Here is a 25,800-nt window from a genome sequence, read left to right on the forward strand (position 1 = left end):
TTCTTGTTGCTAGGACAACAGTAGACGCGGTCTCAAGTTGATCTGGTCTCGTTACAATGTGGGACACCGGGATCAGTGGTGTAAAGTAACTAAGTACATTTACTCAAGACAAGTACTGTACTTAAATACAATTTTGAGGTGTTTTTACTTTACTGGAGTATTTCCAATTTCCAATACTTTTACTTCTACTCCACTACATCTCGGAGGCAATTATTTATCAATTATTTATAATAATCATTTAGATATAAATGATTACATTATAAAACGTACATTAACCACTTTAGCCCTGTTTTATACCTAGACTATTTGAAAATAGCCGATCTACAAGCTCACAGCGCGTTGTGAGCTTGTAGATCTGCTATTTTCTAGCCATGGTTCACATGACGCTTGTATACAAGCTTGTATACAAGCGTCATGGAGCCGAGGGTTCCTGGTTGAGAGTGTTGTTCGATTGTTTTACATTGCCAACTCTCACATGTACATAAACGTTCAGATTTCAAATATAAAGTGCTGACTTCTGAGCCACGGATGTTACAAGTTGATCCGTTCTGCGATAAGTACCCGTATCTCCCGTATTGTTTAATAAAAAGCATTTGAATCCTATCGCCGGCCATTTTCTCTGAATTTTCTCCGATGCTTTCAACCATGCGAAACTAATGGTTGGGAGGTGTATTGCACTCTGATGATCGGATTAAAATGCTTTTTTATTGAACAATACGGGAGATACGGGTACTTATCACGGAACGGATCAACTTGTAACATCCGTGGCTCGTGGGTAAGAAATGTATATTTGAAATCTGAACGTTTTATGTACATGTGAGAGTTGGCAATGTAAAAAAAAACGAACACCACTCTAAACCAGGAACTCTCGGTTCCATCATGTTTCAGGGCTAAACCAGCCACCAGCTTATAAGTTTCGTTTCATTGCCTTGCGTACCAAGAAATGTGTTAAGTTTCGTTTCTTGATGTTTGAGTTTCGCATTGATGACATGGTGAAATGATACTGAGTTGGGATTTGCCCAGACAAAAACAAACACTAGTAGACCTATAAAACTAAAGAACAGATACACAGTAGGCCTAACAGTGATCATTGACAGAGAGTGATCTGATGTGACTGCAACCTGACTGTTCTCTCATAAAACCACGACTGAGGTAATGTAGCCCAATTATTTGATTGGATAATTGTTATTTATGATTATCTTTGCCATCAAGTTCAACGTAAAGGGCAGAATTTGATAGGAATAGAATAAAAAGTGACCTAAGAAAATAACTAAATCATCTCTGGGGTGTGGTTATATGGGATGGAGGGTTTTTGATTGATTGATTGATTGATTGATTGATTGAATACTTTATTAACAGTTTCCAAAAAAAATAATTCCAACAACATATACTGTAATAATATTTTAAGAAACATTGTTACAATCACATTTTAATGATCATTAGACTCAGTCAGACTGCAGAGTTTGCAGACCTGGACACATGGTGTTTGACTGACTCTGCCTTGATCTTTGAAAGACAAACAACATTTCAAGAAATAATTATATGAAACAAAACCAGATTTGTCATTGCTTGAGGGCTGGATCTATTTTGCTTACTTTGCATTTTTGCGATTGTTCTCTGAGCCATAACTGCAGCAGTGTGATTGCACAATCATTGTGAGCTGGTGTGTGAGACGTAGGCCAGTGGTTCTCAATCTGTGGGTCGGGACCCCCAGCGAGGTCCCCACATGATTTTTGGGGGTCCCCAGATGACAGTAATGTGACAATTTAAGGACTTTTAAGACCCTTTTAATGAGAAAAAGAAAAAAAAAGATCATCACTGCATCAAAGGTATCAACAAACTATTCTATAAAAACTAGTCAAACATTGACCAAATTGTCAAGGCAAAATAAAATAAAAATAGCCGATCTACAAGCTCACAACGCCTTGCATTGTGAGGCGTTGTGAGCATGTAGATCTGCTATTTTCACAATATTAATCTTTGGAACCGAGTCAAACAAAATGTAATGCCTATCATTCCAAGTGCTTGTCAGGGCAGGGTGGGGGTCCCCAGTTCAACTATGATTATTTTTGGGGGTCGTGGCCTGAAAAGGTTGAGAACCATTGACGTAGGCTACAGGCTACAGGCTCTGAGGTGGACATAAAACAACATACATAGGCTGCATAAAATAGGAGGAAGTATCACGTGCAGGACGACTTTTGCATTCCGATGTGAGTGGACTTAAAAGGAATTGAACTTTTTTTTTTAATGAAAAATAAAAACGTTGCTCATCGCATTGTGGCGCGTTGTGAGCTTGTAGATCTGCTATTTTCAAAGTGGTTGTTTTGCTGCTATATTAACACATTTTGCTGGGGACGCCCTGGAACCCCCTCAAGGACCCCTAGGGGTCCCTGGATCCCACTTTAAGAACCCCTGTAGTAAAGAATAGACTTTAGACTAATACGTGTTTAACTAAATAGGTATGAAAAAAAGGTCAATTCTGTGGAGCGCTCTCATTTGGCTTGTTTTCATGTTCTCATGTCCTTTCTAATGCTGGTGTATCATAGAGACATGATTGGTTGTTCTGAATGTTCGTAGGCTAAGGATTTGGGCAACACCTCTCTCTGTCTCTCCGCCCAGCTTAACTCTTTCCAGGAAATAGAAACCATTGTATTAATCAGGGTTATCTTGTATCTGACACTTTGTGATACAGATCAACTACAAATTCATCAACTCAGTGTCTACAGACAAGGACCTTGGACTCAGGATTCATGACAGGTGAGGAATTAAACACATGTTTGATAGTGTTACAGTTTAGCCTACAATAGAACTGTATGACTGTACATTATAATAGTATAAGATGATGCTGATGAAATATGTTTTAATATCTTCATTAATTACAATATCTATCTTTGCTTTTCTTGCGGAATAAAGCTACTTCGACGGGGCACTCAGAAGACCATGGCAGCAACAATGCAGGAACAAATCGAGGGAATCGAGATGTTCGACAGTCCTACTAAAGGACGAGGTCTTCGGGTGACCAAACCATTCAAAGTTGGAGAACTTATCTTCTCCTCCCCGGCGTACTCTTGCGTCCTCGAAGTTAAAAAGAGGGGACACTACTGCGATTTCTGCTTTGCTAAGTATGTATTTATGTAAATGGTGCATTTATATAGCGCTTTTATCCAAAGCCATTTACATAGATTGTGCATTACATTCACCCATTCACACACACATTCATTCACACACCCATTCACACTGTCGATGGCGGAGGAAACCATGCAAGGCACCAACCTGCTCATCGGGAGCAATTAGGGGTTTAATGTCTTGCTCAAGGACACTTCAACACTAACTCTGGGGGAGCCCGGGATCGTTTCTTCATCTATTCCCTTTTTGAGCAGGGTTTGTTGCAAACACACACCATTTACTGTACAGTAAGTGCATATTGTGTTTCTGGAGTAATCCTTTGGTAAGGTCCTGCTTCGTAAGTACAGGTGTATGATTTCTCCTGAGAATTTATATCGATCACAGCAAAAAACAAAAACGAGCACACACTGTCTGTATAATGCACTTTGCCGGATGCACAGGCTCACAGAGATTCACAATAAGAAAGTAAAAGTACTTCTGGTGCTTTTAATTCATTCATACACGGACATGTTTTGGCGTCAAGCCTTCCTCACACTTTATATCGACACAGATCACACCTATAGGCTATACAGTAACATTTTGAGAGCTAATTAACTCTGAACATATACATATTTAGCCTTAAGGGTACATTTAATATATATATTTAATTTAAACAAATGGCTATGTAAGATAACTTGCAAGTGTGATAGTCATTGATGCAACAAAGACTTGACAAATGACTGCATATAATATTTAGTGACTGTGTTTAGAAACTTGAATCCTTTATAAAAAGCCTTTAAAAAGTATAACAATGGCACTGTGTTTGGATGTTTGGGGACAAAAACATTCACCTTCCTTTTGCCTGATAGAAAAAGCTATGACTTCGCTAAAGCTATGAGGTATGATGGATGCCATGTCCAGTTGATGACTGAAATTGTAATTTCATTTACATACTGCACACTACAGCTGGGCTGCATAATCCACAAATATAGAAATTATGCAATTAGACTATATTCATATTTTTTTAAATGCTTGTACAAACAATCTGATGTTCGGCATTTCACTTCAGATTTGCGTAAAGTGCTGTATGTAATTTAAAGTCCTTCTGGTACTTTTAATTCATGCAGCACGGACAACAGCACACACGGACACGTTTCGGCGTCAAGCCTTCCTCAGCGTGTATGGTAATGTAAACATTTAGGGACAGTTAAATAGGGGGACCAGCAGGGTTGAGCTGAAGGGGGTGCTACGGGGGGTCGTCGACCCCTTAGTTCCCAGGCTGGGGGCTCGCGCGTGCTCCACATGCACGCGCGAGCACTCAACGTCAGCCGCCCGCGAGCCGTCAATCATTAACACAACAACGCACCGTCAGGGGCGAGCTATATTATACCTCTATGGGGGCGAGCCGTCTTTAACACCTTTAACAATGGCCTCAACCTGGCTGCTTTGCATAACATTAAAGCCATGGAGTGTGAAAGGGTTAATCGCTTAGCAGAGGACAAGAGCTAGTAGCCTGCCAGACACTCACAAACTTATCCCTGTCTAGCTCTGGTCCATAGCGTTAGAAGGAGTTCTCCTTAACGTTATGGTACTTTCGATTCTTCCCCTCGCACCGCGGTAGCGCAGCCTCTCGTCTGTAGTAAAAATAAAAAATACACTTTTGGTACTCACCAAAACAAAGACGGTTTAATGGAGTTGAAAGCCTATTCTACTAAGTGGGAACACTGTGAGCCCCCACCTTACGTCTAAAATACACTTTTTGGCCAGAAAAGAAAATATTTCACCGGAAGGAAGAATCTGGTCTAATAGGAAAATTCCATTGACCAGATCTGTAGAGGGCACTGTGGAGTAACGAAAAACAGGTTTTAATTCCGTTTCTTTTCTGGCCAAAAAGTGTATTTTAGACGTGAGGTGGGGACTCACAGTGTTCCCATTTAGTAAAGTAGGCTTTCAACTCCATAAAACCGTCTTTGTTTTGGTGAGTAGCAAAAGGGTATTTTTTTTATTTTTTACTTGTTTTAAAAAACACTGTTTTAAAAGCAATGTAAGTCTTTAAAAAAAAAGTTATTCAAGTAAAGACAAGTTGATTGATTATTTTAAGTACTTATGTGTGGGTGAATATATGTAAAGGGCTTTTATATAAAAAAAGGAAAATAATGTTGCTATGTTGGATATGCAGGCATGTTGCTATGTGCACATGCCTGCGCGCGCGCGTGCACGTGCGCGCGCACGTGACGTCATAAAATATAGCCCCCTTAGTTAAAAAATCCACAGCTCACCACTGGGGACCAGGGTGCCACACAGAAATCGGTCCGTCTAAAAACAGGCTTGTTCATAGGCCTCATCACAATTACTTACACAACGCATAAGTCCCTATACCCCTTTTGTTTGGATGGAGGACTCTGATCCATTACATATAAAAATTACCAAATACCAGTTGAAAAGGTTTTAAAGGCAGTTCATGTAGGCACACTCCCTTGACTTACTGTCATAAACAGGAATGCAGTAACAATTGCAAATACAATTACAAAACAAAACAAAACAAACCAGTCAATGAAATAAATAATTAATAATAAACTTACACCTCTCTGAATACACAATCTCAGACATAAGACTCAACCCCAATCACAAACCCGTTTATAAAAAAACAGCCCAATAGCAGTTCCTCATTTAACCCCTTGGGGTATTCGGTCTGTAGATTGTGTATCCAACAAGCTTCTCTTTGTAGGAGAAGCCTATCTCTGTTACCACCTCTCTTTAAAGGATGTACCGTCTCAATGCCTTGAAACCTCAAAGAACATACCTCATGCCCTGCTGAATTAAAGTGTCTCGCTTTTCATCCCTATTTCTAATATTAGATTTGTGTTCACCAATTCTTATTTTCAATTCTCTCTTTGTTTTGCCTACATAGCAGACTCAGTCCACATGGACGTTTCAACAGATAGACCACATATTTAGTTTTGCATGTAATTCTACTCTTAAGGTTAATCTTTTTGCCAGTATGAGGGTGTAACACTGTGTCACCTTTAATCATAGCGTTACATTGAAGACATCCTGAACACAGAAAATTACCTGTAGGTGGGTCTGACATAAAATGTTTAGGAGGTACGTAACAGTCTGCTCTGACCAGTGAGTCTCTTAAATTTTGGGGTCGTTTATGTGCAAACATTGGGGGTGTTTTAAACACGTGACCTATAGCAGGATCAGTGGATAGAATATACTTCTGGACAATCTTCTTTACTTCATTACAAAAAAGATATATATATTTATTTTTTTACAAATTTCTCTGTTGGGTTGAAAGTTAATCTGGTGCACTGGAGTACCTAAGCACAATGCTATCTAGGTGTGCGTGTGTGCGTGTTTGTGTGTGTGTGTGTGTGTAAACAATCAAAAATATTCATCCAAGAGGATGTAAACACATATGTTGTAACATGTTGCTCATTAAAACCTAATGTTTGTTCATTCATAGGAAACTTGAAGAAGACTTGAAGAAATGTGTAAAGTGCAAGAAAGCCTTCTATTGCAATGTCAACTGCCAGGTAGGAAACGAGTGGATGAGGAAGAAAGGGGTTAATGACTGCAGGAAATTGAAGCTTTTATGTATTTATTTATTTACCAGGGACGGTGCACATTAATCAACATGTCTGTTTTTTTTTTTTATGTCAGAGTTAGCCAAAAGCTAATTTTCATCTGAAGTTGCTCACATTATTCCTCTACCATCTGATTGTTAATTTGTTCTTAGTTACTTTTTTGATTGATTGAATACTTTATTACTAGTCAGAAATGTAAACAGCTGTGCATGGTACAGTAAAACATAAGGCTAAAAAGGATAACACAAAAAGGTCCTGGGCTTTACCCACATGGAAAGAACCTATATGCGTCATATATGTTTGTAATATAGGACCGCATATATGTTCGCATACATAAAATTGGCACCTTTCCTATATGTATATGTACATATATGTGCACATATATGCATATATGTACATATATGTGCATATACATATATGTACATATATGTACATATATGTGCATATACATATAGGAAAGGTGCCAATTTTATGTATGTAACATATAGGTACATATGACCTGTATGTAACATATAGGTACATATATGACCTGTATGTACCTATATCTACATATATGCAATGAAACATAATTATATGATACCTATATCACCTATAAAATAGGTGAAATAGGTGATAAGTTTGTACACATTAATCAAATCCAATAGAAACCCCAATGTAGAACTTTAACACTTTATTTAAACGTTATAATAATATAAATATAATATAATATGATAATATAAAAGTTATAATATGAAAACATGAAACATTATGGCTTTTAAAGTGTCAAACAGCTGGATAAAAAAAAAGATATAAAATTAAATTAAATTAAGCTCCGGGACACTCCTTTTCCCCTGCCAGGCTTTTGGAAATGCCAAAACCCTGAAGAATGACAACTCAAGTCGCTTTGGGAAGTACATGGACATCCAGTTTGACCACCAGGTTAAATTAAATTACTCCAGTTTGTAATTATACCTGTACAATTTCAACATGACTTCTGTTATGGCTGGGCCACCTACAGTATATGAATAAAGCATCATTCCCCCACAGGTGGGAGCTGTTGGAGGCCACATCCTAAGTTACCTGCTGGTTATCTGGTAGCAAAACCTCTGAACGTGATCGTTTGGATTGCTCAGGAAGGACACAGACCCAAGAGAATAGACAGACAGAAGTTACTCATCATTGATGTTTTATTAATGAATCCCTAATCTTAGTTACAATTAAATGTGAATCCCTAACCAATAACAGAAGTTATAAGACCAATATGTTTACCAATGTTTCAGCAGCAAGCAGAGCGCTCCGGACACCGAATATTGTTGAGAGTGAATACTAATGTTCATGTTGTGATTAATATACCGTAGTGCATCAGCACGTCCGCTTGGTCCATCAGTTCGTCGAACGATGGGGAGGTGCTCTGGGCCTCCTCCCATCTTGCCTTCAGGTCAGGTCGGGGCTCGCTGACCGCTAGGATGTCTGTCGCCATCGAACGACCCTCTCCATGGTAGTGGACATTCGTCATGCTTGGTGTTTGTGTTGGGTGACTGTGGAGGAGTGCAGGGGATGGGGTGCACGCGGATACGTGATCGCCAGCTCCGTTCAGATGAATGGTGGGAGCCATCAGAACAGCAGGCCGTGGCACAGGTCATCGTGCCATGACCGTCGAGGCAGCAATGCAACAGTGGGGCCTCTCGGACAGTGCCCACTGTGAACCTGGAGACCCCCTACAGACTGTGGAACACATCATGACCAGCTGCCCGAAACACCGCCCACCACATGGCGACCTAGGCCTGATGAACCTGGATGACGAGACGCTGGACTGGCTTGCTGCAACGGAGCTGAGGATCTGATGACATACGCAAGAAGAAGAAGAAGATTGATGTGTTAGACTTTAATTAATTAGTTATAGGAAATATTAGTAGGGGGGCACGGTGGCACAGTCGGTAGTGCTGTCGCCTCACAGCTAGAAGGTCCTGGGTTCGATTCCCGCAGGGGACGCTGGGGGTGTGTTCTCTCCTCCGCGTCATCAGTGCCCATACCCTAGGTGGGGTTGGCGAAAGGGCCTTTCTGTGTGGAGTTTGCATGTTCTCCCCGTGTCTCCTAGGGTAGTTAATACCCTCACAAAAACATGCAGTAATCCTGGTCACTATACTGCCTCCCCCTGGTCAGCCGGGGCGCCTGATGGAGGGGAAGGGAACTGGTTGGAATAACGTGTTCCTTCCACGCGCTACGTCCAACCAGTGAAACTCCCCCCTGTCAGGTGACAAGAAGGTCAGTTGGCTCTCATGCATTGAAGGAGGCATGAGCTCGGCCCTAGCCTCCCTAGGTTGGCAGAGGGAAGGTAGTGCCCAGGATTACATAGACAATTGGCACTGGGTGTAAAAAATAGGGTTACAAAATCGGCTGGCCAGGGGGAGGCAGTATAGTGACCAGGATTACGGCATGTTTTTGTGAGGGTACCTACCCTAGGAGACACGGGGAGAACATGCAAACTCCACACAGAAAGGCCCTTTCGCAGCCGCTGGGGAAAAAAGTAAAAAAAAAACGTTATAAAGATAAATAAGAAAGCTGGCAGGTGGCCTTAGGAGCACTTCACCCATTTTCAACCCCATAGTCATATAATTGATCCACACAAATGCTCGTAAAACATGCCACCATTCATGTCTACTCTGTTCAGAGGAGGGCAGTGGACAGCTCAGAAACCTGCCTACCAGTGACATGACAGGTCATCATTTTCAATGTCCATTAGCTTGAAATGATGTCACTGGTAGGCAGGTTTCTGAACTGTCCACAGGCAAAGACCACCTCTGAGACAGAAATGGTGCCATCTTATTGTGAGCATTACAGAGGACCACTTATATGAAGTTAAGGTTGGAAATGGGTGAAGTGCTTCTTTAAGAGTTGATGCATTTTCCATCAGGCTCATTCCATGGTGAGGAAAATGCATCTGTTCTTATTTACTTGAGATAAAAGTTAAAATACTTAATTAAATTAAATATCCATCATAAAAATTGCCAAATCCACTGTAGTAAACCTAGTATTTTGAGGTGCAGATTGACTCACCAAACATGCAGTCCTGCATCAGCGTGTCCTTGAAGGCCCTCTTCTTATTCCTTGTTTTCTCTGATGGCACAGTGTGGTAGGGGCTGGAGTTATACATTGGCATTCCTAGAGAAAGACAGACAGAACAAAATAAGGCAAATAAGCACCATCAAAGTAGTTATCAATGAGCACCATATACACTAGCAAGTGTACCTAGTGCATGTCTGGTGGTAAAAAAAAAAAGTGATTTGAGAATGTGTTAGTTAACTCACCTTTATAGCCTTGGGGGTGATGATTGCCAGCGAAGTCTAAAAAGAGGACAATTAAAATATTAAAAAAAGCTTGTATGCAATTTATCAAGACTGTATGTTTTAATGTTTAGAGTAGCAGGAGCTATAAGTTCAAATATGTCAGTCTTTAATAAGTTACAGTATGTCATGGCACAATAGCCAAGGCACAGCAACTGTTTAGTAATGGCTAATAAAATAATCACAAATGTATAAAAAGGCTCTTGTTGACACAGGAACAACAGACATACCATTCCTTACTTGTCCAGTGTGGTTCCCTCCTGAAATGGATTAAAATAGCCCTAATTAGTCACTGTAAAATACAAGTTCTCATATAATATCGTGCCAACATTAACAGATCCTTGCAAAATAGTGAGACACTGAATTCATATACAGTATGCACTCAACTTTACATTACCACCCATTTAACTAACATTTCCAGTCAGTGTATGGTCTCCAAGAGTGGCTGAGAAAATCATCTAGCCTATTAGTCTACTTACCATGATTGCAGGGGTCCATTGACTCCAACTCTGCCAAGAAGCTTCCACCAAAGCCTAAAATGAGAGAACACAAAACATGAACTATGAATTCTATCTAAAGCACATTTACAATCTGTCCACCCTGAGGTAGTAGTGTGAAGTGGTTACCATTATTAGGCTGGTTATCCTCCGAGCAGCTTCCTCCAGAGGCTAAAAGAAGGGAACACAAGACATGAATAGTGGACGCTGTAACCTTTGAACACATAACCTGAACTAAATGCTTGTAAAGCTTTCATGCAATTACATTTGGTTTTGCCAGTGTTTTTTAGTGTCATAACTGACAGTGTCACCACTGTACCTGGAAAATTAGGTGGCTTGAAAAAAAAATCGCTTCACACTGCTGTTTTCTGGCTCATCTGACTTAGGCCAATTCTAAAAACACCTTCTAAAACCTAACCTAAGTTTTCTGAAAACGTTCAAATTTTTACTAAAAAAATTAATAAAACATTATGTTGCCATACATATAGCAACAACTAATGAGACACAGAGGTGGCTCCCGGATTGAATGGCATAACAACGTATAGGTTACAACAGGTCTAAATAGAAAAGAGGTGGTGCCCGTGCTGCTATAATTATTATACTTGGCCATGTGTATTGCAGTGAATCCTCTCCAGTCCTCTTGTAGCACAACCCTGAAAATTTAGAGGGAAACAAATAATTCAATAAATATATGCACAAAACAATATATATATATCAGCCAAATTATTAATTTATCAGGTCCTTCCAAAATATTTTACACACACACATGTATGTATATATATATATATATATATAAAAATTATTATAAAACTTACATTAACCACTTTAGCCCTATTTTATACATAGGACATTTGAAAATAGCAGATCTACAAGCTCACCACATGTTGCATCGTGACGCGTTGTGAGCTTGTAGATCTGCTATTTTCAAACATTTTACTTTTGGTACTTTAAGTATATTTTGATGCCAATACTTTTGAACACAATGCCTTTTACTTTTAACAGAGTATTTTTATATTATGGTATTGCTACTTTTACTTAAGTAAAATATCTGATTACTTCTTCCACCACAGCTGTTTCTCCACATTTATCCCCAGGCTAAATTGCTTTAGTGTAGTAAAAGCTTAACTGTGCCTTCATTAAAAAGGCAAAAATATTACCCGAAGTATTAAGCCTTTTCCATGAGCTAACCTGGTTTCTATTATGCTCTAGATCCCGCCTCCTATATCCGGTAAATTTTCACATACACACATGCAACCACGGATGTAGTTTCCGTATCCGGTCTAGACCGGAAGTGCTTCCGGCAAAGTGAATTGGTACCCGTTGGTTTAACACTAGTAGCTAGTGAGTTAGCACCATACATTCTGCCTTGTTAGTTCACCACTATTAAATGAACGAACTGCTTCACAGTAGTGCTGGTTACAACAATGATTATACAACTGTTAAAAACGCTAATAATCTGTTATTGTATAAACACAGATAAACAAATGAAAGTACATTTTAATCACGAAACATGCTAACAAAACGGCGGGCTAACGTTAGCTAGCATGCTAGCTGCTTTAATAACATGCATTGCTATTTACTAACACAAGCTACAAACCCCGGACAGCATAAAGATAACATTTAGTCAAACGATGAGAGTCGGGTGACGGTATCTGAACGGGATAGTACATTCTATTCCCATAAGAACTCACTACCAGTCAACTATTATTAGCTAGCATGCTAGCTAACAAGCTCAGGTCTGCACTGTAGTTGCCACGGTAATAATTCACAAGTTAACATTTAGTCAAACGATGACAGCCAGATGATGGTATATGAATTGCATAATACATTATATTGTAAAGGACTTACCAGTTAGTCTTACTATAGTAGTATTGTGAATTGTCAACAAGCCTCAATTCGCGCCAATGTTTCCTGAGATTTAGCTGGTCTCGCGAGTTGTGACGACTACCCTCTCGCAGGGGAGGGGGTGCGAGGGGAGGGGGAGGAGGGGAGGGGAGGGGAGGGGGAGGGGGGGTGTGCAATATCAGCACTACACGTTGAAACAATGTCAATTCATTGTTGGGCATTTCAACATTGAAAAACCATCATCTATACTAAATTGATTCAATGACATTTTTTTTAATGTTGAAATCGTATCTGTATTTAAACATTGAATCAACATAGCTTTTTCAACCTCAACCAAAAATAACCAATCTGACCAAAATCCAACATTGAATTAATATCTTTTGCTATCTGGGAGGTGATGATTCAGTGGCCTCCACGTGTGGATATGCAGGGTTTGATGAGGACAGTGTTGTTATATTCATGAATGGATTTCCAGGTGATGATCTTGATTTGTAAATTAATTCTATCTTGGCCATATATGGACATTGCCAAATATCGGCTTAATATTGATGACATCATATGATATAGTCAGAATATGCTTTCTTGGTCAGATATAGAGTACGGTCCGCAATGTAATGTTAGATTTGTTACGGAATGGACCGAACTGACTGACAGGATCTGCAGGTTTTCATAAACTGTGACCTGCAGTTGTAATAATAAAAAAGTAATAACTGATAATCACCTACAAATTAGAATTCACTGCTAACCCACAAGTGAAATCATTTTGAGTTCATAAGTTTAATATGCTTTATCTTAATGAAGTATATAATTATATTTCCCACCACTGGAAGTAAAGAAGCTATATAGGAGACCTATATGGCTTGTATTAACATATATGACCTATATGAGGGTATAAACAAGCTACATAGGAGACCTATATACCCTGTATATGCACATATATGCACCAGATTTTGACCTATATGTGAGATATATGCAGCCTATATGGAGCTTATACCAGGCATATATGTGGTATATATGCACATATATGCGCATATATGATCCTTATATGTAGCATATAGGTTACATATAGTTGCATATATGGAACATATAGATTCTCATGTTTCATATCTGATACAGAACGCTTCTGATTGAGTGTAAAAAAGAAACATAGAATGGAATGTGATTGATCACACATGGAAGTTCACCTTTGGTTTCACTGTGGATCAATAAGAAACAAAACCCAGATTTTTGTGTCCGATGCTGATCTAAATTTCCGAGCGTCCTAGACCACCGATAACGTATATTTTATATTTCTAATCATTTTGAAAAACGTTTATAATTTTTTTTTATATTTAAGAATATTTAACTTATAAGTAACAAATAAATGTAAATAAACACAAATAACTGTTTGATAAGATAGGTTTAAATGAAGTAAACTTCAATTGTGAAAAGAACAATTCATTTGATTTATACAATTAACAAGGAAACAAGTCAATATACACACATGAACTGAATGTCCTTTTATTTAACCACTTAGGCTAAGCCCTAAGTGGCTATGACCACAGTAGACATGCAAAGATCTGATTCAGGTGGAGAAGAGATTGAGTGGGTTAATTAAAAATAATAGCTTTTGTGTGTCAGAAAGGGGACTGGAATATGCACAAGCTGGAGTGCTCAGCAATGTTTAAGTATGGTCCGAAATGGTGTCCACCAGAGCCAGTCCGCCTGGTGGCCAGGATCCTTGCCACAAAGGTGAGTGGGGGGGTTTTCTTGATCATTTTTCCAACACTGTTCCTAATTATGAAATAAGAGTTGTTGGGTCTATTGTAGTCTCGCGAGCCAGACTGTTGCCAGACACTCCCCTGCTTCCGTTTTGTCTTTACAATCACACAAATTTGTCAGAGTGTGAATCAAAAATAATGGAAGCATATAGCTTGCTGCTTATCGGAAATGGAAATTCTAAAATAAAATGTAAAGATATATGAATGTATATATATATTTTTTATTTTTCAAACTTTGTTTATTGGATTTTTCACAGAAGCATTCAATATCAAAAGTTGGTACTATGCAGATACATAATAGCTTCCTCCAGTGCAATCCATCAATTACAAAAATTGCAATAAAGAGGTTGAATTAACACCCAAAAACTCACATCATACAGGAAATATAGGAAGAAAAAAAAAGGTAAACAATAAAAAAACGGAAACACAGATAAACAAAACAACATCAGTCAAACGATATATATCCATGATACGAGACTAGGACTACTCCTGTCTTTGCCCTCATTAACAATGGACCCTTCGCTAAACCCCACCCCAAAAGCGATTGTCCAATGCCAGCTTAGAAACCGTTGTTAGCCTGGCACAGGTCTGGCAAGCTTTCGTCATCTGCCATAGCTGTCAATGTTATTTGGCCCGCACACACACACACACACACACACACACACACACACACACACACACACACACACACACACACACACACACAATAATTTGCAACATAATAGCAAGAACAGGAATAATACCACGATAACACAATGGTGACTATGAACCAGCAACAGATTCCACGTACACAGTTTAACGTCGGTAAAGTTACACGACTCACTCGCCCAGGTGGTGGCACTAATCACCGTAATCGTAACAAAATTCAGAATCACAGCGCTGCCTGTTTCCGCACGTTAAAGTATATTCATTCATTGTTCGTCGATGTATTAACTGCTACTGTAGTCGTACCCTGCGGTACATAAACTCCTGTTACAATCATGGATCAACTTCAACCTGGTGTTTGCATTTTCTCCATTTACGGTCCGTACATCTATATAAACGTTCAGATTTCAAATATAAATTTCTTGCCCTATGGCCACGGATGTTAAAATGATGCACGGGACTCTCAAAAGTACCCGTATATTCTGTATTGTTCAATAAAAAGCATTTTAATCCGATCGGTGGCCATTTTCTCACAGAGTTATAATGTATCAGAGTGCAATACACCTACCAACCGATAGGGTCGCTTAGTTGAAAGCATATGGAGAAAATGGCCACGATCAGATTAAAATGCTTTTCATTGAACAATATGGATGATACGGGTACTTTTGAGAGCCCGTACATAAATGTAACATCCGTGGCCATGGGATAAGCACTTTATATTTGAAATATGAACGTTTCTGTAGATGTACGGGCTATAAATGGAGAAAGTGCAAACACCAGGTTGAAGTTCATCCATGACGGTCGAGACAGACGACCGCCGTGTTTCCATGGCTATTACTCCCTCTAACATTTCCTGTGTTTTTAGTTTATTGAAATAATGTCATGCACATTTGTCCAGTGCATAGCCTACTGCAGGCCTTGTTGACTAGATTTAGAAGAGATTTTGAAGCTATTGCTGCTGAAATTATCGATTATTTTTAAGGGGAAAAGCCGTCATTTAACATGCAAGTCAATGGGTGAGAAGCAGAGATTGCGAGGCGCTGCCAGGCCTGGGTGTGACTAACTTCGCACCACCAGTCACAGAGTGGAGTGGGTGGGGCTTAGCGAAGGGTCCATTCCAGGATCTATTTATGCCATTATGCCACGCCTGCAAGAACAACCCCTCATGATTATGCTAATATGCCACGTCCCTGGAATCAACATGCAGACAAACAAAGTTACATACTATGCCTTTAAGTTCTGATTCTGGGGACAGAAAGCAGACCTGTCTCAGATGACCTGAGGTCTGGATGGTTCATGATAGCACAATATCAGAAATGTTTTTTGGCCTTAAACCATTCAGTGCTTTATAAACCAACAGTAGCATTTTGAAATCAGTTATTTGACAATTATTCTTAATATTATCACTAAAGAACATGAATGACATGTGATGGGTATAAGGACAGGTACCTTATGATCTATCTGTAATTATTGAATTGATTTGTACTAACTGCTGTATAGAAATAAACTTTGTGCATCATGTTTATTAATAAAGATATTAAGAAGTGTAGAATTTTTGCCGATGCTTAATTTCTTGCAAATGCTTCTTTCTACAGAAGGCACATAAAGATAGATCTGCATCTGAGAAGCTTATACTGATTGGAGAATTGCATTCAGGTAAGGGATCACTCAAAAGAAACACACAAACATGCACACACATGGGTACATTTACCATAAAATCTGTTAATTTAATGTAATTCATTTCTAACTAAGAGAGAGGAATAATTTTGTCAAATGGACCCTTACTGGTCCATTCGGTTCCATTTATACACTCTCAAGAGTTGAATTAACAGAAAAAAACAGGATTTTACAGATTTAAAGGAGGGGTGGGCAATATTTTCGGGCACGTGATCGCTGTTTTCCAAGTCTGCTGTGATCATTCAGTGCCAGACAGTGAAAACCACCATTGCTTTTACGTCTCATAGAGAGTATACACGTGCATCACTTTTCCACCGGGACACGCCCCCCTCTTCTATAATGAGTGGCAAACATTGAGCAGCATGGAGCGTTGGAGTTTGGAAGCACTCGTTGGAAATCACTCAACGGTCCTGCATACCACCTGTTTGTAAATTGCACATAATGCAGGAGGTAGCAGGACGTTGCGTTATTGAAAAGGAGCGCTTCCAAACTCTGACACTTAAATTATCACCTGCACAGAATGTATTGACAGAAAGTAGCTCATAACATGTCTACGGTGGATTTTTATGAAACAAAAACTTTGCAGATATAAAGAGGATAATTCAAGCTTTCCGTACAGCTGCCATGTTTGTGAGTTTAACGTTGTTTAATACAATCAGATAGGACTTTTCTGTTGTATGGGCTGTCAAGGCCAGAAAGTAGTTTTTTGCCAGTCAGTAGGCATTCCTGCATAACTTCCGGGTACGATGATGTCACGCGCATAGCCTCTGTTAAGGGCCATTCACACTATAGTGTAGAGCACTATACTTTTATTATAGTTATGCTAACTATATTTAACCGTGTTAGGCACCTAAGCGCTACTCTGTGAAAACACGGTTTTAACCATTTTTGGCACCCGATGTGTTAACACTGTGTATTTTACAGACGAAGAGAGGAAATGGATTCACGAGGCTGAAATCGTCAGCCTGCATCGCTTCTATTCTAAACACCTGGACTTCCCTGATCACCATGACCTGCTTTCACTCTTCTCACAGGTAGTTTGAAGACACACACACACACACACACACACACACACACACACACACACACACACACACACACACACACACACACACACACACACACACACACACACACACACATAGTTGTTGTCCAGCGGAAACCTTGTAAGTCCAAAACTGTTACTTTACAGGTAAAGAAAAATCTAAAATCAATAGCTGATCTACAAGCTCACATCACAGCTGCTGTCTGCTACTTTGATACAGAATAGCATTAGTACACACTGACCACTTTCTCACCTGTCTAGCAATCATGGATTCTGAAAATACTAACAATCTGCCGACCATTTCTCAACTAACTCACAGCAGATTATTAAAAATGAGAGGAAGAAGAAAATAACGACCAAATTGTTATCCAACAGGTGTGAATACATTAGCAGGATTAGTAATGATTTCTCTCTCTGTGCAACAGGCTCGCTGTAATGGCTTCGATTTGCATGATGAGGAATTGATACCTGATATCGGTCGCGTTGTCTACGCTGAGTAAGAACACACACACACTCTCGCACACGCACGCACACGCAGGCACACACACACACGCACACATACAGAGTTAAACCCTCATCAATGTAACCAATTAAATTATCATGTCAGTAAACCATTAAAAAATCTACAGTACTGCAATAATGTGTGGTTGTCACAAAATGCCAGACTGAATGAGTTTTTCAGTAAAGTGTCAGCCCACTGCCAGCGAATCTCAGTGATTTTGACTAACCTTTGAAAAATCATAGAATATTGTCCCTGATCGATGTATATATACAAATGCACTGTTTATTATTCTATTCTTTTTGCTAGTGTAGGACGTTTAGGGTTAGGTCATGTGTTTTGCAACCACATGTTACCACTCAAATTAATAAAGCTTAGAATGGTGAGCAGTTTTCTATAGCCATTAGGAACATTTTCTAATGGCAGTATTCAAATTGGGGATATTAATAGGCCTTATTTTAAAATTATTATATTTGTGTATGAAATCTTGTATTAAAAGGCAATTTAAGCATATATGGACGTTATAAAGACGTAAAATCACCATTCCAATCAATTCCCCATACTTGAATTGTGCAGAGTAATGGGTTCATATATGAACACCATTGAAAGTTCTTTATATATTTGTTGTAACAATTTGCATGTGTCAATATAGGAGTCCACATATTCAATGCGTGATAACTGCACTAAGCTACTAGTCTGCAATGGTTATCATGCCAAACTGTGAACTAGAGATGTATACAGCTAGTCAAACAATCAAACTTAGATTTTCCCACCCATTTGATAATCATGGCTCAATTTTGGGGTTTTGGCTCATGGACTAACTATCTCTCTCTCTCTCTCTCTCTCTCTCTCTCTCTCTCTCTCTCTCTCTCTCTCTCTCTCTCTCTCTCTCTCTCTCTCTCTCTCTCTCTCTCTCTCTCTCTCTCTCTCTCTCTCTCCTCTCATCACCCTCTCTCCCCTCAGTGTTTCCCTCATGAACCACAGCTGTGTACCCAGTGTGGTTGTCACAAACAAGGGAAAGGCAGCAGAAATACGGGCAATACAGGATATGAAGCCTGGTGATGAGGTGAGGAGAGGAGCTGCACAGGGATGTATGTGTGTGTATGGGGGACACAGTATGTGTTACAAGGGGGTAGGGCAGTGGTTTTCAACCTTCTTCATATCAAGGTCCACTATTTATTCGGCATTTGAGCCACAGACCACCGTTTGATGAGATTTAGACTCTCAGACCCAAGCCTTAGAATATGTTGTTATCGTTGGATATGATTTTGTCCACAATTCCGTCCATGCTGCATGTTGGTACCATAGGAGAGATAACAGGCAAAAGTTTATCAAAATAATAATTATTCTATATTCTCTAATTGTGAAGACTTCTTGTAAATTAAGTGATGCAGATGTTATAATAGTTTAACTCTTGAGAGAGTAAAATAAAACCAATTGTCAATTGTTACCAACTCTCCATCATTTAGCTGAGGACCACCTGGAACCCCCTCAAGTACCACTGGTGGTCCCCGGACCACTGGTTGAGAACCACTGGGGTAGGGGATCACCATTTGAACCAGCTGGTCTTAACCACTTTAAACCTGGCATCCCTATTGTGGGCATACTGTAGGTGAAAGTTTCCAAAGATGTACTAATAATTATATATATTTTGTGAGTGTCTTGTAAGCCTGTGTGGGATGGGCATCAGTCTTTTAGGGTGGGTACACACTGTAGGATATTTGCTCCGATTATGCTGTTGGGGACCTTTTTTGTCGATCGCCGACAAAACCCCCTCGGGCTTTGATCGGCGACATATTGCTCACTGTGTGTGAAAGGCTCTGCGAGAGGATTTACCTGCGATAATAGCGCTCTGTGATGCGTTCCCGAGTGTTTCTAGATATCTAGCAGGTTCGTTATTTGGCTCTGTCGCCGACTGGACATCATACAGTATCTTACAGTATGAACGGGGTTGTGATCACTTTGCGAGGAGATCCGTGCTTAAAAGTCCTACAGTGTGTACTTGCCCTTAGACACTCGAGATAAAAAAACAACTCCTTGACCCCAGAATTAGATGTGGAGGAGAAACCTGAAGTACTATTCACATGTCTGTGTGTGTTCCTGTGCCTTCCAAAGATGCTGATTGGCTACATAGACCTTATGTACATGACCGAAGACAGAAACAACCAGTTACGAGACACATACAACTTCACCTGTGACTGCCAGGAATGTCAAACTAAGTCCAAAGTAAGTCATGAAAAACCAAGACTGAAAAATAAAACCTGACAAAATAAAATTACATACTGTTCAGAAGTTTTAGTGTCCGGTGACGGAATTTGAATGTGTAAACACAGAGATAAAAACCTTAGAACATAGAGCAACACTGTAAACCTGGGATTCCCTAACCTTTTCAATTCGAGACCCAAAAGATACATTTGGTGTCTGCACGGGACCCAAATGTGCAAAAATACATTATTATTATTATTATTAATCACATGCAGTGTTTCCCCTATATGCACTAAGCAGTGGCGGGCCGCCACCCCTTAAATCCGACCGCCACAGTATGATTATTTCTGTAGATAAAAGAATGATATCAATGCTCAAATGCATTGATATAATGCTCAAATGCTCTCAGGCAGGATGCCACCTGTGCCATCACTAGTTGTGACTGACTGATTTGTATACTTTTGTCTAATAAAGGAGACAATTCATATGTAAAATATACAGATTATTACTGTGCACATGTACTATATAAGATATAAGACTTTGTGTTTGAGCTTAAATATTCATTTTGAGTAATTTTCAACCCAAAATGTTTTTTCCTCTCCCACACCTTCAGCTTCTGGCTAGGGGAAACACTGACGTGAGCCCTATTTTTCAGAACATTTTGAATATTTTTAGAACATTTCTGAGAATCTTTTGAAACATTTTTGAAATAAATAAGCAAACAAACACAATCATCACCTCAACATCACACACAAGAGCACAGCAGTATTGATAGATCATTAATAACAGAATTATCCTAGTTCACAAGCGGCTAATGTTCCTCAACTCTAACATGTCATCTTCTCTCCTTGGTCTCAGGACGAGGCCAAGCTCAAAGTGCGTGAGCGGAGTGATCCCATTGGGCCAGACGTCATCAGTAACATGGTCCGCTTCGCTAAGATGACCATTGAACTGCATTGGTTAGCCTTCAAGAGCAAGGAGAAAAATATCCTTACGTAAGATGAGGTTTTCACACCCACAACTCCTGCATTGTAGACCATGTGCCTCCTTGTGCTATTCATAGGATTACGATTACAAATTTAAGTTGATGATTAATTGTCACTCAAATCATTGCGATTAACCATTTAATTGTGTTTTTAGCGTTGAACATTGGAACAAATTCAGCCTTTTAGGCAGGGCAGATAATGACAAATAACTGAAATATACAAATACATTATTGACATATTTAATACTTTTATTCATGTAAAAAAGCAGAAAGAGCAGAAGCTTACAGCGCGTTGTGACACATTGTAAGCTTGTAGATCTGCTATTTCTGCTTTTTTTATTATTTGAAAATGTGTGAACATTTTTCAAAATGGAAACGATTATGACGATTATGCAAAAATAAATGTGATTATCTCAAATAATTGCGATTCAACGATTATGTACTAATTGTGACAGGCCTAGCTATTGATCATATAAATAGCGCCCAGAGTCATGCTGTACCTGTTCTCGAAAAGCCTATCAAGCGTTCCCCTTTCGCACACTGATCTACTGAGACAACTTATACTTGTTCAGCAAGAGCCTCTTTGCTCTGAAAATATTCTCTGAAAACCAACATAAATGTAATTGAATACTATTCAATTATTTAAATTCAAAGTAAAGTTAAAGTAAAAGCTGTTGAATGAACAAAGTATATGATCCCACCGTTACAAGAGTCTGGTTTGAGTACCTTTAACAATAGCTTTTCAGGTTCAGCCTGTGCCATTGCATCCTTAACTCTCTTGCACCCCCTAGCGAGTTGCTGGATATGTGTAAACAGTCCCTGGACAAGATGGGAACCGTGTTCGATGACTCCAACATTTACATGCTCCAAGTGATGTACCAGGCCATGGGGATCTGTGCCTCCATGAGCGATTTGAATGGTGCGATCCACTATGGCGAGAAGATCGCACAGCCTTACAGGTAGCCTATATTACAACTTTCAGGAATGGCCTCAAATCTCAAAACCTGGAGGGAGCGAGTCATAGAGCCGGGCTATTAACCGAAAATATGTCAAAATCAATATTTAGGCCTACAGGTTAATTGAATAATCAAGAAGCTTTTTAAAAAACATATATATTTATATCAACGAATCAACGATTTGATTCGATTTTTTATTATCTATCTATTTTTCATTATATGTCTGATTAACCACTAAACCCTGTATTACGTATACTTCAGTGTACAATGGTGGCGTACACAGAGAGTAAATAGCCGATCTACAAGATCACACGCTTGTAGATCTGCTATTTTCAGTATTATTATGTGTTTAATAATCGTTCATTAATCGTAATCGAGAAATAATCAGGATATTGATTTGAAGTCATAGCCACATCGAGAAGTGTGTCATATCGTTATATAAATATATAATGGCTGTGCAAATCCTCCTTGTCCTGTGCAGTGAGCTGTATCCACCATACTCTCTGAACGTGTACAACCTCTACATGGTGTTGATTAAACTCTACATGGACGTGAACACCCCATTCATGGCTTATAGTTATCTCAAGAAGGTAATGATTTAGCACACTATAGTCTGAAAGACTCACTCAGTCGGTTGCTGAACATTTTCAAATACAGTGCATCAGTTACTAGCCTATACCAGGGGTCCTCAACAGGCGGACCGCGGTCCATGACCGGACCGCGGGACCCCTCTCTGCGGACCCTGGGAAAATTATAATAAAAAAAATATTCCGCGAAAAAAATCGCGTACATGTGCGGACCCTAGCCTTATTCAAAAACGTATTTGTGGACCTTCAAGATTTGTTGTTGAGGACCCCTGGCCTATACAATACAGTTGCTACATATCAACTTACTATGTAGTCACAAATAGTTGTGAACAAAAGTGAAGAACACTACATTGTGTGTACATTTCTCTAGCTGTGTGTGTGTGTGTGTGTGTGTGTGTGTGTGTGTGTGTGTGTGTGTGTGTGTGTGTGTGTGTGTGTGTGTGTGTGTGTGTGTGTGTGTGTGTGTGTGTGTGTGTGTGTGTGTGTGTGTGTGTGTGTGTGTGTGTGTGTGTGTGTGTGTGTGTTTACAGGCAATACCCATCGTGGAGGTGAATTTTGGGAAGGATCATCCGTACCTGAAAGTGCTACAAAAACGCCAAATATGTACCCTTTTGAGTCATAAAGTGCAGGGGGGTTCAAGCTAAAATCAATACATGTAAGAAGGACCACCCAAAATGATATGTATTTAAGGACCATCTCAAAATATTTTGTTCCAGGGACCCCCGGAAGCAAAGATTTAAGTTCAAAATGTGTATATATATTCAAATATTTGTACACATTTTCACAGTTTAAAAAAAAAATAGCAGATCTACAAGCTTGTAGCGCGGCACACAAGCTTGTAGATCTTGTAAAGAGCTTGTAAAGACGGAGGAGTGTCTCTGCTTCCATCGGGGGGGGAGGGAAGCGTGTCACCCTCCGTTCTCTAGTTATTGGCTGTTGAATATATAGCTTGTTCTCGCCAAAAACGCAGACAAAAACAGGAAAGCAGATACAAATGTATTTTTCTAAATCCTTTAACATTAGATTTGACGGGGCTGGGTTTGTTGTGATCACATTATTTTCGGATTTACTCTTCTCCAGAAGTCATAGGATCACTCATAGGTTGGCGAACAGTGCCATCTAACGTAAACACTGAAAACACGGTTTTGACGTGTTACACGTCATTGGCACTCTGGGCTTTGGAAAAAATTAACGTGTTACATGTCATTGGCGCGTTATTATGGATCTCCCCGCAGTTCTAGGCAAACTCTGCCCCTGCTGCTCTGAAGCCCTGATGACGCACGCAAGCCCCGCCCGTATGTTTTCCGCCCGTATGTTTTCCGCCCGTATGTTTTGATATTTATTAGGTCAAACTTGGTTTTGATAGAAAGGAATTTCTCCGTGCTACGTGACCGCATCTGTATGGTTTCACTGCGGCCACCTCCATTCAGAACGTCACATTTTTTATTTATTTATTACAAATTAGTTTAAACTTGATCTCAGTAAGGAATCCTGTATTGACCACGATAAAGCTAATGTGACCTAGAAATAATAAATAATGTCACATAGTTTTCCTCTTCAATGGACTGTCTGTACATTGATCCGTTTAACTGCTAAAAAAGACGCTAGTCTTTTATATAGGCTTATTAATGATGTGCCACCCAACTTGTAATATGGAGTATTATTATTATGGATTAGCCTATATACATTGATGGTCTTCATTGTTTCTCTGCTGGCTTGATTGCATCCTCCTGTTATCAAACATGTGGAATTAACGATTTGCACTGGAACAATGTTGTGTTCTCTATATTAAGGAGATTACCCAATCTGAATCTGTTGAAACGCAGTCACTGATTGGCCCGGTCATTTTCTGATTCCTCATACTTATGAGGCCTATGGGCCGAAGTCCAGACTGATACCGTGGAGGAACGTGTTAGTGAATCCACGTCATCAGTCTGGCAATGCCAGGCTATCATCAGCCCAGCAGTGCCATGCCCATTACCAACCTGTGAACACTTCTCTAATCAACCTGTTGTCTATAAAACTGGACTCATTCCACACGCGCACTGTCCGTAGATACGTTGTCGTTCCTGTGATCTGCCTTGGAGTTTCGTGTTCGTTGATGGGTGCTTCTGAAAGGTTTTGCAATTGGTTGAATCTACTACGTTTGACTGTAAGCTTAACTACTGCTTTAATAAATCTGTGAATTGAACCTTTTCTGCTTGTGGCTCAGCATTTGGGTTCGGTCATTCCAAATATTATTTCACTTTTTCTTTTCAAGAACTTTTTGAAAATAGCAGATCTACAAGCTCTACAAGTGAGCTTGTAGATCGGCTATTTTCAAAATAGCCAATGTACTGTATAGGTTAGTCAGGCGGGATTTCAGAAAAAAAGGCCTTCTAAAAGGAGGTTAGAGGCATTTTGGGGTAAAAGTGGGGTACTTATTTTACATAATTCAAGGGTGCTGAATCTGAAAAACATGGTACCCAAGCAAAAACCCTCTAATTTGCATAACAAAATGGCTGCCAATTTTGCACTACTTTTTCAATAACTCTATAACAAAGCAAGCAAAACTGACAAATAATGTGTCTGTTCTGAGGGTCAGACAATGTGTGTAAGGTATTTTTAATCCAATTAGTGGTAAGATTACTCCTAAATATGCAAATTGGAGGCCACCATTACAGAAAACGGTTTAGTACTCAAAGGGATCCATACGCATCCCCTTATTTTCTTACACAATATTTGTCTTCTAGCCTGTCCTGTGCACTTTTGTAAATGCATTAAAAGAAAGAAAGAAAGAGAGAATATATAATACATTTCAATAAATTGAATTCCCAGTGGTGTATGAAAGGTGTGATACAAATCAAGTTGCCTTGTCACTGGTGTAAAGACTACAGAAATGAGCTTATATGGTGTGCTCACTGTTTTGAGTTGAATGGATGTTTTTCATTTGTACATTGTTGTATCTATGAATTATTTAACAGTTGCCTTTTCTTTTGCACATGTTTCTTTTCATGCTTTATTTTGTAACTTCTATTGAAGGAGCCTGAGTGCCTTAGAGCCAGTTGTGGGCCGGTTCACCTTGAGGGGAGGGAAGGGTGC

General features: G+C 39.5%; 4 protein-coding genes across 5 annotated transcripts in view; 3 read left to right on the top strand and 1 right to left on the bottom strand.

Moving 5' to 3' along the window:
* LOC308105415 (N-lysine methyltransferase SMYD2-B-like) overlaps positions 1–25,800 on the top strand; it is a 186,398-nt gene that overhangs the window by 107,795 nt on the left and 52,803 nt on the right. Inside the window, exons 9-10 of the mRNA XM_080456127.1 lie at positions 17,913–17,983; positions 18,950–19,052. Of these exons, the coding sequence (XP_080312253.1) occupies positions 17,913–17,983; positions 18,950–19,052 (174 nt within the window). The remainder of the gene's footprint in view (positions 1–17,912; positions 17,984–18,949; positions 19,053–25,800) is intronic.
* LOC308105424 (N-lysine methyltransferase SMYD2-A-like) lies at positions 1,098–8,940 on the top strand. Its single transcript, XM_080456141.1, has 6 exons — positions 1,098–1,152; positions 2,693–2,757; positions 2,914–3,122; positions 6,575–6,644; positions 7,533–7,613; positions 7,722–8,940. The coding sequence occupies exons 3-6, from the start codon at positions 2,941–2,943 to the stop codon at positions 7,770–7,772; spliced, it is 384 nt and encodes a 127-aa protein (XP_080312267.1). The 5' UTR covers positions 1,098–1,152; positions 2,693–2,757; positions 2,914–2,940; the 3' UTR covers positions 7,773–8,940.
* On the bottom strand, positions 9,527–10,776 carry LOC308105426 (uncharacterized protein). 2 transcript variants are annotated; one of them, XM_080456145.1, is made up of 5 exons: positions 10,645–10,776; positions 10,498–10,551; positions 10,259–10,278; positions 9,983–10,018; positions 9,527–9,836 (listed from the first exon to the last, which is right to left on the bottom strand). In XM_080456145.1, the coding sequence occupies exons 1-5, from the start codon at positions 10,739–10,741 to the stop codon at positions 9,750–9,752; spliced, it is 294 nt and encodes a 97-aa protein (XP_080312271.1). In that variant the 5' UTR covers positions 10,742–10,776; the 3' UTR covers positions 9,527–9,749. The 2 variants fall into 2 exon arrangements, with proteins under 2 accessions (XP_080312271.1, XP_080312270.1); XM_080456144.1 differs by having other exon boundaries at positions 10,249–10,278.
* Positions 21,967–25,800, top strand: part of LOC308105425 (N-lysine methyltransferase SMYD2-like) — a 33,044-nt gene continuing 29,210 nt past the window's right edge. Inside the window, exon 1 of the mRNA XM_080456143.1 lies at positions 21,967–22,135. Within this exon, the coding sequence (XP_080312269.1) occupies positions 21,981–22,135 (155 nt within the window). The 5' untranslated portion in view covers positions 21,967–21,980. The remainder of the gene's footprint in view (positions 22,136–25,800) is intronic.

The sequence above is a fragment of the Gymnoscopelus braueri genome (genome assembly GCF_963280865.1).
Source record: "Gymnoscopelus braueri genome assembly, chromosome: 17".
NCBI lineage: Eukaryota > Metazoa > Chordata > Actinopteri > Myctophiformes > Myctophidae > Gymnoscopelus > Gymnoscopelus braueri.

Excerpts from the sequence above, each read along its gene's own strand:
- LOC308105424 (XM_080456141.1), top strand. The coding sequence starts at position 2,941 with ATGGCAGCAACAATGCAGGAACAAATCGAGGGAATCGAGATGTTCGAC. Across the intron at positions 6,645-7,532 it reads ATTGCAATGTCAACTGCCAG|GCTTTTGGAAATGCCAAAAC; the intron begins GTAGGAAACGAG and ends TTCCCCTGCCAG. Across the intron at positions 7,614-7,721 it reads ACATCCAGTTTGACCACCAG|GTGGGAGCTGTTGGAGGCCA; the intron begins GTTAAATTAAAT and ends ATTCCCCCACAG.
- LOC308105426 (XM_080456144.1), bottom strand. The coding sequence starts at position 10,741 with ATGTGTTCAAAGGTTACAGCGTCCACTATTCATGTCTTGTGTTCCCTT. Across the intron at positions 10,552-10,644 it reads GGATAACCAGCCTAATAATG|GCTTTGGTGGAAGCTTCTTG; the intron begins GTAACCACTTCA and ends CTCTCATTTTAG. Across the intron at positions 10,019-10,248 it reads CACTGGACAAGTAAGGAATG|ACTTCGCTGGCAATCATCAC; the intron begins GTATGTCTGTTG and ends TCCTCTTTTTAG.